Source organism: Hypomesus nipponensis, chromosome 19, assembly GCF_054491055.1.
Source record: "Hypomesus nipponensis isolate SF chromosome 19, ASM5449105v1, whole genome shotgun sequence".
NCBI lineage: Eukaryota > Metazoa > Chordata > Actinopteri > Osmeriformes > Osmeridae > Hypomesus > Hypomesus nipponensis.
In genome coordinates, this window is record NC_140379.1 from 710,192 (window position 1) to 722,500 (window position 12,309).

Here is a 12,309-nt window from a genome sequence, read left to right on the forward strand (position 1 = left end):
AGGGGTGTCCGTTATATAATTGATAATGCCGGACGAGGTCTACAATTACATCCAATAATGGACGGGGCCCTTACATAATCCATATTAAATGTTGAATTGTGAACACAATTAGTCAGAAAAAAAAGTTTTAAAGGTTGAAAAGATATGTAAAAAATGTATGTGTGAAAACAAAGTTTAGTCAGGTTTAGTGGATGTGGAGACGTCCATCTTTATATACAGTCTCGTGTTTTAAATGAAGAGATCGGGTACAAAAGTGTCATATTTTCGTTGAAATGCAAATGCAATTTTATATTAAAAGATAGCAAAGGAGTAGTTTACTATATCACACAACACCGTTTGTTAGTACTACAATGGAAATACATAAACAGTCTTTTCATATTTACACATTAATTGACAACCAAACAAAGAAATCATAAATATCTCTTTTTGTTAACTTTACAACAGTTATATGTGAACAATATTTCATAACATAAAGAGCACTATTAAATAACTGGCATCAACCCTATCATTTACAAGACTAGAAAACAGTGGTTACAATAATCCAGCAAAAAAAAATCTTCTCCAGTGAGTACAATTAATACAAGTCAAACAATCTTGAAATCCCTTTGTACAAAAGACTATACAACAAAAAATCAACACAATATCTTCAACAAATACAAATGTTTGCTTTTATCTGCGTATGAATGGTAAATCTGTACAGTTTAGCAACTTTAGTTGAGTGGGTGGGACTGTGTGCGACGATTGTTAATCTGATTCTCTGCATGCCCGCCCTCAGCCAATCGTCAGAGACTTCAGGGAAAGTAGCTGCCAAGACCCTTTCTCATTGGCCTTCGTGCTCATCTAGCAGCGAATCAGCGTGATGCTGAACTAGAAGAAATTACTTCACGACAAGTGGGTTTGAAAACTCTGACATCTGTCCACAGTAACACTCTTTCCCCCCTCATTATCTTCATCACAGAGACATGGATGGTTCTCAACACACCGTCCTCTAGAAAAGCAACTTAAATGAAATAAATGCTGGATAAATGGTCATTTCTAGGCTATAACCCTTCTATAGATAAGCAGGTGTAAAGCATTTGAATTTAGGCTATATCATCCCAAACGCCATCGGTATGTTACTGAAGACACTGTATTAGGTATACACTGTGTTGTGATTATCTAACATACTGTAAGTGCACACCGCTTCACAGATTCAGATATGGTAGCTCTACTTTAATCAGAATGCTTACAAGAATGCCACACACATTTAAAAAACCTCCCAAAAATATAAATTAAACAGAGAAAAATAAAATCGAAACAAATGTTTGGCACTTATACTTCATGGAGACAGACGTCCACCCCAGAAGGGATGGTATAATTGCAGTGATATATTTTTTTAACAACACACATTTTCTTAATCTTTTACTCTTGATTTCAAATGTATGCGACTTCAGGGACCACATATACAGTCGGGAGTAGCGGATACTGAGTCCCAGGTTGGCTTGGTGGCGGTGGGAACCGAGCGTCCTAAAGGACAGGTGCAGCGGTTGCGTGGGTGTCCCAGCATGTCCGTTACTGGGAGGAGATGAGCAAGGAAGCGACATGTGGAAGCCCCCCCTTTGGCACTGTCATAAATATCACCATGGATGACTGAGTCGTTCAGTACAGTTCTAAAGCATAAATGTTCCTAAGATCAGCAAACTCACTCAAGTACAAAAAATCATAAATAGAGTTCATGAAAACACAGGCGACGATGTGAGGCATTAGGATAGGAAGCTGCTGTTATGTAGTCCAGGAGTACAATGTGTTTTTTTTTTTTTTCAATTTCTTTTTTTTCTTTGTCAAAAAAGTTTAAAAAAAGCTTCTGTTATACACAAGGAAGCTGCTCTCGCTCAAAGGGGTTTGTCATCAGAAAGGCTCCAGAAATGTCAGTCTTTCTGCGGTTCCTTTTCAAAGTCTCTTGCATTTGTGTTCCAGCATGATCAGAACTGGTAGAGAAGTCTTTCGTTTGAAGGAGTTAGCAGTTACTGTAGCAGAGAGCAGATCATGTGATAATAATGTGTGTGTGTGTATTTATTTAATGTGTTTACAATACAGTTGTGTGTGTGTGAGAACGAGAGAGAGAGAGAGAGAGAGAGAGAGAGAGAGAGGAGTCCAGAGCTCAGAGATACAGAAGTTTTCAGGTTTGTGTGTGTGTGTGTGTGTGTGGGGGGGGGGGGGGTTTGTATTGACTGTAAGTATGCAGGTTTGAATAAAGTTGTAATCATGTTTGTTTGTACAGTATGAGTACCTACAGTAATAGTACCTCTAACTTGTGTTTATGTCTGAATCATCTAATACATAACTACAGAATAATACTCTTTTATGTAGTTGTATGTACTGGTCTAGAGGTCTGTCTACAGTAAAATGTATATATGTTTTAAAGCAGGCGCCTGTTTTTGTGTATGTATATGTGCATGTGTGTGCGCCCAAGTGCATGTTTGTGTGTGTATGTGCGCATGTATTTGTATGCGTGTAGAAATGTGTATTCTTTCATGTATGTGTGTGCACGCATGTTTTTACATGTGTATGAGTGTGTGTGTGTGTGTGTATATGAGTGTATGTGTATGGGTGTGTGTGTATGAGTGTGTATGAGTGTGTGTGCGGGGGTCAGCAGGGCGTGGGCCCTCCTCACACCTCGCTCTCCGTGGAGGGCTTGCGAGCGGTGGTCCAGCTGGCGTGGGGCAGGCTGTGCTGGGCGTGTTCCGGGGCGTGGTGGTGCGGTGTGGAGCAGCTGGGAGGCAGCGTGCTGATGGAGGAGCACTCAGACGTCTCCTCCTGCAGGAGCTGCTCCGTCTCCCCGTCGTCCAGGGAGACGCTGCTGGCCTGCAGGGACACGGTGTCTGTGCGCATGCAGGTGTGGAGACCGCCGCCCCGGGACAGCCGCAGCTGCTTCAGGTCCTCCCAGTACAGCTGCTCGCTGGACAGCAGACACACTCCCTCCACGATGCGGATCTTCTCACTGCTGTAGCCCCCATCCACGCCCCCCTGCATGGACCACACAGTCAGTGTGGGTTAGGGTTAGGGTTAGTCTGGTGGGCCGTGTTGGAACAAGGCACCATGGGGGAACCTCAAGTGCAGTAAGGACTGTTCCAGAGCAGGCTCTCATCACTCACACACTACTCATGCTGCTCTGGGGTTAGGGAGGCTGGGGGGCTGGTGATAGGGGGGCTGGGGGGCTGGGGATAGGGGGGCTGGGGATAGGGGGGCTGGGGGGCTGGTGATAGGGGGGCTGGGGGGCTGGGGATAGGGGGGCTGGGGGGCTGGGGATAGGGGGGCTGGTGATAGGGGGGCTGGGGGGCTGGTGATAGGGGGGCTGGGGGGCTGGGGATAGGGGGGCTGGGGATAGGGGGGCTGGGCTAGGGGGGCTGGGTTAGGGAGGCTGGGTTATAGGGGCTGGGTTGGGGAGGCTGGGTTATAGGGGCTGGGTTAGGGAGGCTGGGTTATAGGGGCTGGGTTAGGGAGGCTGGGTTATAGGGGCTGGGTTAGGGAGGCTGGGGGGTTGGGGTTAAAGGGGCTGGGTTAGGGGGGCTGGGGGGTTGGGGTTAGAGGAGCTGGGGTAGGGGGGCTGGGTTTGGGAGGCTGGATTAGGGGGGCTGGATTAGGGGGGCTGGGTTAGGGGGGCTGGGTTAGGGGGGCTGGGTTAGGTTCTGTCTCCTCATTACTGTCAGGTCTCGCCAGTCAGATGGGCTTCTCGTAAGAGGCAAGCAGATCAGAAACACAACGACTGTTGAAGGGGTCAGACTGAAAACACACGGAATCAGGTTCAACACGCCAAGAACTGCTAACATGCAGACAGAGAGAGAGAGAGAACTGCTAACATGCAGAGAGAGAGAGAGAGAGAGAGAGAACTGCTAACATGCAGACAGAGAGAGAGAGAGAACTGCTAACATGCAGACAGAGAGAGAGAGAGAGAGAACTGCTAACATGCAGAGAGAGAGAGAGAACTGCTAACATGCAGACAGAGAGAGAGAGAGAACTGCTAACATGCAGACAGAGAGAGAGAACTGCTAACATGCAGACAGAGAGAGAGGGAGAACTGCTAAAATGCAGACAGAGAGAGAGAGAACTGCTAACATGCAGACAGAGAGAGAGAGAGAGAGAACTGCTAACATGCAGACAGAGAGAGAGGGAGAACTGCTAACATGCAGACAGAGAGAGAGAGAGAGAACTGCTAACATGCAGACAGAGAGAGAGAGAGAGAGAACTGCTAACATGCAGACAGAGAGAGAGAGAGAGAGAGAGAGAGAGAGAACTGCTAACATGCAGAGAGAGAGAGAGAGAGACTGCTAACATGCAGACAGAGAGAGAGAGAGAACTGCTAACATGCAGACAGAGAGAGAGAGAGAACTGCTAACATGCAGACAGAGAGAGAGAGAGAGAACTGCTAACATGCAGAGAGAGAGAGAGAACTGCTAACATGCAGACAGAGAGAGAGGAGAGAGAGAGAGAGAGAGAGAGAGAGAGAGAGAGAGAGAGAGAGAGAAAGAGAAAGGGAGCAAGGCAGAGTGAGAGAAAAAAAGGAGGAGAGGACTGATTCCTCCATGCAGTGGGACTACCTCTCCGCAGATCAAGCGGGTCAAAAGATGAAAGGAGAGAGGGAGTTGTAAGGATGAGAGAGCTGTGGTGAGGGAAAGGGGGAAGAGGGGGTAGGAGAGATGAGTGTTGGGACAGATGAGGGCCAGTGTCTGTTCATGGTGTTTGACTCTGGATCCAGACACAGCCTGGCATGTGGCCTAACCTCACACAATGTTCCTGTCACATTACTGTCCTAACAAGCGGACGACTCAAACCAAATGGATTCAGGTTAAATATATTCCTCTGTTGTCATTAATGACCATTTTACACTGTTGGCCTACTTTTATCCAAAGACACGTACGGGAGGGGATTCGAACCAGTGACCTATTGATCCTACATTTTCTAACCCAGGCTCAGAGCACTGTCAATACAGTTTGGCTGTAGCCACATCAGTGAAGAGAGACAGTTATATGGATGGGTATAGCTCAGTGGTAGAGCATGGAGATGGGTATAGCTCAGTGGTTACAGCATCTGACTGCAAATCAAAAGGTTGCAAGGTAAAATCCCCCTGTATTTAGCTTCAGATAAAAGCACCATGAGTGCATCATTCTGTAGATATCATGATGACGATAGTGACCTCCTTCTTGTAGCGGAGCTGGTTGTACATGGGCGGCTTCTGTGCCTCGATCTTCACCTCCTGGGTGGAGGTGCGGTAGGAGGGGTTGCTGTAGGTCAGGTTGCTCACCCCTGGGTCCGCCAGCTTAGACTTCTTGTGTCTGAGAAAAGAAACCAATTGAAACTGGTTTATTTTTATTTTATACTATTAAAACATATTATATATTTTACTGGCCACATAACAACTCACGAGATGTGGACATGTTTTTGTCAGGGTTTGAGCTCTGATTTGTAAAATAATAATAATAGATGAAATAATTCTATTGTATTTATGTGAGGTGCTTCCAGCCCAGGTGCATGGCCCAGGTGCATGGCCCAGGTGCAGGGCCAGCCCAGGTGCTTCCAGCCCAGGTGCAGGGCCAGCCCAGGTGCTTCCAGCCCAGGTGCAGGGCTCACCTGTAGATGATGAAGGCAGCGATGAGGATGAGGAGGGACAGGATGGTCAGAGCTCCACCGATCACATAGCTGATGTGAAGGGCCTCCCCTGAAAACAAAAACAAACAAGTTTTGTTATTAACCAGTTAATTACCACGGCAACAAAAACCCAGATGATCATGGTGAGGATGATAGTGAGGATGAGGATCATGGTGAGGATAATTGTAAAGGTGAGGATGATAGTGAGGATGATAGTGAGGATGATAGTGAGGAAGAGGATGATAGTGAGGATGATAGTGAGGGTGATAGTGAGGATGATAGTGAGGATGATAGTGAGGGTGAGGATGATAGTGAGGATGATAGTGAGGATGATAGTGAGGAAGAGGATGATAGTGAGGATGACAGTAAGGGTGATAGTGAGGCTGAGGATGATAGTGAGGCTGAGGATGATAGTGAGGATGATAGTGAGGATGAGGGTGATAGTGAGGATGAGGATGATAGTGAGGATGATAGTGAGGATGAGGATGATAGTGAGGATGATAGTGAGGATGAGGATGATAGTGAGGATGATAGTGAGGGTGAGGATGATAGTGAGGATGAGGATGATAGTGAGGATGAGGATAATAATGAGGGTGAGGATGATAGCGAGGGTGAGGGTGATAGTGAGGATGATAGTGAGGGTGAGGATGATAGTGAGGATGATAGTGAGGGTGAAGATGATAGTGAGGATGACAGTAAGGGTCATAGTGAGGGTGAGGATGATAGTGAGGCTGAGGATGATAGTGAGGATGATAGTGAGGATGAGGGTGATAGTGAGGATGATAGTGAGGATGAGGATGATAGTGAGGATGATAGTGAGGATGAGGATGATAGTGAGGATGATAGTGAGGATGAGGATGATAGTGAAGATGAGGATGATAGTGAGGATGAGGATAATAATGAGGGTGAGGATGATAGTGAGGGTGAGGGTGATAGTGAGGATGATAGTGAGGGTGAGGATGATAGTGAGGATGATAGTGAGGGCGAGGATGATAGTGAGGATGATAGTGAGGGCGAGGATGATAGTTAGGATGATAGTGAGGATGATGGAGGCCTCACCATGAGGGGCCGTCACCACGTCGCTCTGTAAACAGCCCTCCACTCCCGAGCTCTTGTCTGTGCAGCTGAAACAAGCAGAGCATTCCTGTCACCCACAGCACAGCTGTCAGCAGCTCAGACTGGAGGGATGTGGCAGTTGCAGTAGCCTTACTTGACCAGCGGGGGGCCCCGAGGGGGGGCATCTGTGGGCCCCTGGGGGACGTTTGGGGGGGCAGGGGTGCTGGTGGTGCCTCTGTCTGGCAAGGTGGGAACGTACCCCGAGACTAGAACACACACACACGTTAGAGAACTGGGCCAGCATCATCAAAACACATGCACACACTCAGTCACTTACACTCATTCACATGCACGCATGCACACTCTCTCATAATCTTACTCATTCACACGCTCACAACCCTTCACACACACACTCTCACCCCCCTCCACACACACACACTCTCACCCCCCACACACACACACTCTCACCTCCCCCACACACACACTCTCACCCCCCACACACACACACACACACACACTCTCACCCCCCACACACACACACACTCTCACCCCCCACACACACACACTCTCACCCCCCCCACACACACACTCTCACCCCCCACACACACACACACACACACACACACTCTCACCCCCCCACACACACACTCTCACCCCCCCCACACACACACTCACCCCCCCCACACACACACACACTCTCACCCCCCCCACACACACACACTCACCCCCCCCACACACACTCTCACCCCCCACACACACACACTCACCCCCCCCACACACACACACACTCTCACCCCCCCCACACACACTCTCTCACCTGCCACACACACTCTCTCACCCGCCACACACACACACACTCTCACCCCCCCCCCACACACACTCTCACCCCCCACACACACACACACTCTCACCCCCCCCCCCCCCCCACACACACACACTCACCCCCCCCACACACACTCTCACCCCCCACACACACACACTCACCCCCCCCACACACACACACACTCTCACCCCCCCCACACACACTCTCTCACCTGCCACACACACTCTCTCACCCGCCACACACACACACACTCTCACCCCCCCCCCCACACACACTCTCACCCCCCCCCCACACACACTCTCACCCCCCACACACACACACACTCTCACCCCCCCCCCCCCACACACACACACTCTCACCCCCCCACACACACACACGAGTAACTCACTGGTGGAGCAGGGCCGGCTGTCTGGTTCATCAGGACAGGAGCACACGAAGGTGTTGGTCTTGGAGAAGCAGAGGTGAGTGCACCCTCCGTTGTTCGCCCCACAGTGGTTTGTTCCTGCGAGGAGAGAGCAGCCTTTAACCCCTGGTGTCCTTTAACCCCTGGTGTCCTTTAACCCCTGGTGTCCTTTAACCCCTGGTGTCCTTTAACCCCTGGTGTCCTTTAACCCCTGGTGTCCTTTAACCCCTGGTGTCCTTTAACCCCTGGTGTCCTTTAACCCCTGGTGTCCTTTAACCTCTGCTCCAGGTCCATGACCCAGAGGGCTATGATAGGGTGTCCTTACCACTCTGTCTCTGGGGAGACACCACTATGATGTCCATGAGCCCCTCCACGTTGGCCAGCACTGTCTCCTTGTTACGGCCGGAGTGCTTGTCCACTCGCTGGATGGACTTGGTCTGCCAGTCCGTCCAGTACAGCCAGCGGTCTTGCTGTGAGAGTCGGGAGAAAGGGATTAGAGGAGAGGACACCGGCTTCAACTGGAGGACGAGGAAGAAAGAGAAGAAGGAGAGAAAGAGAGGGGAGAAAAAAACACAAGACAGACAAGGAGAGGGGGGGAGGGAAGACAAGGTAAGGAAGAAAAATGAGGGTCCGAAATGGAGGAAGGAAGAAGGAATGGTTAAACAGAATGACTGAGAACAAGTGGATGAGGTAGGAGTCAGACGTGAGTGGAGTGATTGAGGGAGTGAGAGCAGGAGAGTGGAGGAGAAGAGTGAGAGGGGCTGGGAGGAGGGGCCGGGTGGTGATTGGCAGGTAGGAGGAGGGGCCAGGTGGTAATGGGCAGGTGGGAGGAGGGGCCAGGTGGTGATTGGCAGGTTGGAGGAGGGGCCGGGTGGTGATGGGTAGGTGGGAGGAGGGGCCAGGTGGTGATTGGCAGGTGGGAGGAGGGGCCAGGTGGTGATTGGCAGGTGGGAGGAGGGGCCAGGTGGTGATTGGCAGGTGGGAGGAGGGGCCGGGTGGTGATGGGCAGGTGGGAGGAGGGGCCAGGTGGTGATTGGCAGGTGGGAGGAGGGGCCAGGTGGTGATTGGCAGGTGGGAGGAGGGGCCAGGTGGTGATTGGCAGGTGGGAAGAGGGGCCAGGTGGTGATTGGCAGGTGGGAGGAGGGGCCAGGTGGTAATGGGCAGGTGGGAGGAGGGGCCAGGTGGTGATTGGCAGGTGGGAGGAGAGGCCAGGTGGGGGTACCTGTGTGAGGGCGAAGGGGTGTGACACAGGGCTGACAAGGATCTGACGCAGCTTCCCGTTCAGGTCAGAGCTCTCGATCCTGTCCAGGTGAGCATCCACCCAGAAGATCCTGCAGAGACACCAGAACGTCAACACCCTGACAGAACCTTGACAGAACGTCAACACCCTGACAGAACCCTGACAGAAAGTCAACACCCTGACAGAACCCTGACAGAACGTCAAAACCCTGACAGAACCCTGACAGAACGTCAACACCCTGACAGAACCCTGACAGAACATCAACAGCTGAACCAGAAGAAGCTCCAGCAGATCCCTGACAGCATGTCCTCACATTAACAGATCCCTGTTTGTGTTTGGATGAAAGCTGAGCTTGTCAATGTTTCCTCCCAGACCTGCGCGTGTCGTAGTCCAGAGTGAGGCCGTTGGGCCAGCCCAGGTCGGTGTTGATCAGAACCTTCCGGTCAGATCCATCCAGGTGAGCTCGCTCAATCTTGGCGATGTGACCCCAGTCCGTCCAGAACAAGTACCTGTGGAGCAACCACACCTTGGTCAGAAACACTCAACCACACCTTGGTCAGAAACACTCAACCACACCTTGGTCAGAAACACTCGACACACGTGAACCACAGCACAACCAGAACCCTCCCCTCTCTCCTCCCCTCATCCCCTCTCCTCCCTTCCCCTCTCCTCCCCTCATCCCCTCTCCTCCCTTCCCCCCTCCTCCCCTTCCCTCTCCTCTCCTCCTCTCTCCATCCCCTCTCCTCCCTTCCCCCGTCCTCCCTTCCCCTCTCCTCCTCTCTCCATCCCCTCTCCTCCCCTCATCCCCCCCTCTCTCCTCCCCTCCTCCTCTCTCCATCCCCTCCTCCCCTCATCCCCTCCCCTCTCCTCCTCTCTCCTCCCCTCCTCCCCTCTCTCCCCCCTCACCCTTTGCTGGGGAACACAGCGATGGCTCTGGGTTCGTCCAGGCTGTTGTTGACCAGGACCTTACGGCTGGTCCCGTCCAGACGGGCTACCTCAATGGTGTTGCGTCCGGTGTCGGTCCAGTACATGTTGCGTGCAACCCAGTCGACCGCCAGGCCGTCGGTGGTCTTTAGGCCCTGACTGATCACCGTCTCCATTCCACTACCGTCCAGGTTACAGCGCCTGGGTCATACCAGGGTCATACCAGGGTCATACCACTCCATCATACGTGTGTGTATCTGTGTAGGTGTATGTGTGTATCCATGTGTGTGTGTGTGTGTGTACCTGATGACGTCCAGGTGGACGTCGGTGTAGTACAGCTTGCCGTCCAGGCTGTCGTAGTCGAGGGAGATGACGTTGTGCAGCTCAGGGACGTCCACGTGGACGTCGGTGTGGTCGTCTGTGTCCAGGGAGATCCTCCTGACGCTCACACGGTTGGAGAACAGCAGGAAGGTCTCCGGGGAGGCGTCGCAGGATCGCCCGTCGGCCCGCAGCACGATGCCTGTGGGGCAGGCGCACGACGTGGAGTTTGGGCGCGGCAGGCAGAGGTGGGAGCAGCCCCCGTTGTTACGCCCACACTTGTTAACGCCTGGGAGGGGGGAGGAGGGGGGAGGAAGAGAAGGGAGGGGGGACTTGAGGTTAGAACAATGAGACAAGACTTAGTCTTTCATGACATCGCTTGTAAAATTGATAATAAGGCAGAGAGAGGCAGTAACTGAGGCAGTGTCTGAGGCAGTGTCTGAGGCAGTGTGTGAGGCAGTGTCTGAGGCAGTGTCTGAGGCAGTGTGTGAGGCAGTGTGTGAGGCAGTGTCTGAGGCAGTGTGTGAGGCAGTGTGTGAGGCAGTGTGTGAGGCAGTGTCTGAGGCAGTGTCTGAGGCAGTGTCTGAGGCAGTAACTGAGGTAGTGTGTGAGGCAGTGTGTGAGGCAGTGTGTGAGGCAGTGTCTGAGGCAGTGTCTGAGGCAGTGTCTGAGGCAGTGTCTGAGGCAGTAACTGAGGTAGTGTCTGAGGCAGTAACTGAGGTAGTGTGTGAGGCAGTGTGTGAGGCAGTGTGTGAGGCAGTGTCTGAGGCAGTGTGTGAGGCAGTGTGTGAGGCAGTGTCTGAGGCAGTGTCTGAGGCAGTGTCTGAGGCAGTAACTGAGGTAGTGTGTGAGGCAGTGTGTGAGGCAGTGTGTGAGGCAGTGTCTGAGGCAGTAACTGAGGTAGTGTCTGAGGCAGTAACTGAGGTAGTGTGTGAGGCAGTGTGTGAGGCAGTGTGTGAGGCACTGTGTGAGGCAGTGTGTGAGGCAGTGTCTGAGGCAGTGTGTGAGGCAGTGTGTGAGGCAGTGTGTGAGGCAGTGTGTGAGGCACTGTGTGAGGCACTGTGTGAGGCAGTGTGTGAGGCAGTGTCTGAGGCAGTGTGTGAGGCAGTGTCTGAGGCAGTGTGTGAGGCAGTGTGTGAGGCAGTGTGTGAGGCACTGTGTGAGGCAGTGTGTGAGGCAGTGTGTGAGGCAGTGTGTGAGGCAGTGTGTGAGGCAGTGTGTGAGGCAGTGTGTGAGGCACTGTGTGAGGCAGTGTGTGAGGCAGTGTGTGAGGCAGTGTGTGAGGCACTGTGTGAGGCAGTGTCTGAGGCAGTGTGTGAGGCAGTGTCTGAGGCAGTGTCTGAGGCAGTGTGTGAGGCAGTGTCTGAGGCAGTGTGTGAGGCAGTGTGTGAGGCAGTGTGTGAGGCACTGTGTGAGGCAGTGTGTGAGGCTCACTCAGAGGGGCCTGGCGGTCCACAGCCTGGATGTCCATGAGTCCCGGCAGGCTGGAGCGCACGGTGATGGTGTTGGCTCCGGTGGCCTTGTCGGCCCTCTGGATGCTGCGGCTCTGCCAGTCGGTCCAGTACAGGTGGGGGCCCAGCAGGGTGAGGCCGTATGGGTGCTGCACTGGGGACACCAGCGTACGCCGGTTCTGGCCGTCCAGGTCCGCAGCCTCGATGCGCTATGGAACACAAGGGCCGGGTCACATGACTGGGTCACATGACCACTACGCTGCGACACACTACTGCTGGGTCACGTGACTGATTATATATACTGAATATGATTCCATGCACTGACAGTGTGTGTGTGTGTGGGGGGGGGGGTCAGGGAGGTCAGGGGTCAGGGAGGTCAGGGGTCAGGGAGGTCAGGGGTGCTGACCTCTGTGTGTGCGTCTGCCCAGAGCAGCTGCCCCCCGGTGGGATCGATGGCGAGGCCGTTGGG

General features: G+C 52.4%; 2 protein-coding genes across 6 annotated transcripts in view; both read right to left on the bottom strand.

The window, feature by feature from the left end:
* Nucleotides 1-256: 256 nt before the first annotated feature.
* The window catches only part of lrp4 (low density lipoprotein receptor-related protein 4), a 74,711-nt gene continuing 62,658 nt past the window's right edge, over nt 257-12,309 (bottom strand). For 2 of the 5 annotated variants that reach the window (XM_084681849.1, XM_084681850.1), the window contains exons 26-38: nt 12,247-12,309; nt 11,824-12,049; nt 10,375-10,678; nt 10,054-10,272; nt 9,522-9,656; nt 9,130-9,238; nt 8,233-8,377; nt 7,893-8,006; nt 6,836-6,947; nt 6,685-6,749; nt 5,608-5,695; nt 5,174-5,312; nt 257-3,006 (exon numbers count right to left, since the gene is read on the bottom strand). The exon at nt 12,247-12,309 is cut by the window's right edge and continues 100 nt beyond it. In XM_084681849.1, the coding sequence (XP_084537975.1) occupies nt 2,650-3,006; nt 5,174-5,312; nt 5,608-5,695; nt 6,685-6,749; nt 6,836-6,947; nt 7,893-8,006; nt 8,233-8,377; nt 9,130-9,238; nt 9,522-9,656; nt 10,054-10,272; nt 10,375-10,678; nt 11,824-12,049; nt 12,247-12,309 (2,076 nt within the window). In that variant the 3' untranslated portion in view covers nt 257-2,649. Of the gene's footprint in view, nt 3,007-4,577; nt 4,640-5,173; nt 5,313-5,607; nt 5,696-6,684; nt 6,750-6,835; nt 6,948-7,892; nt 8,007-8,232; nt 8,426-9,129; nt 9,239-9,521; nt 9,657-10,053; nt 10,273-10,374; nt 10,679-11,823; nt 12,050-12,246 lie in introns of all 5 variants that reach the window. The other 3 variants (XM_084681846.1, XM_084681847.1, XM_084681851.1) reach the window with 2 other exon arrangements.
* LOC146246478 (uncharacterized) lies at nt 10,749-11,360 on the bottom strand (the record flags this gene model as incomplete). The annotated part of the gene is made up of 1 exon (XM_084682801.1): nt 10,749-11,360. A coding segment is annotated over one exon (612 nt), but the record flags the coding sequence as incomplete, so codon positions are not given.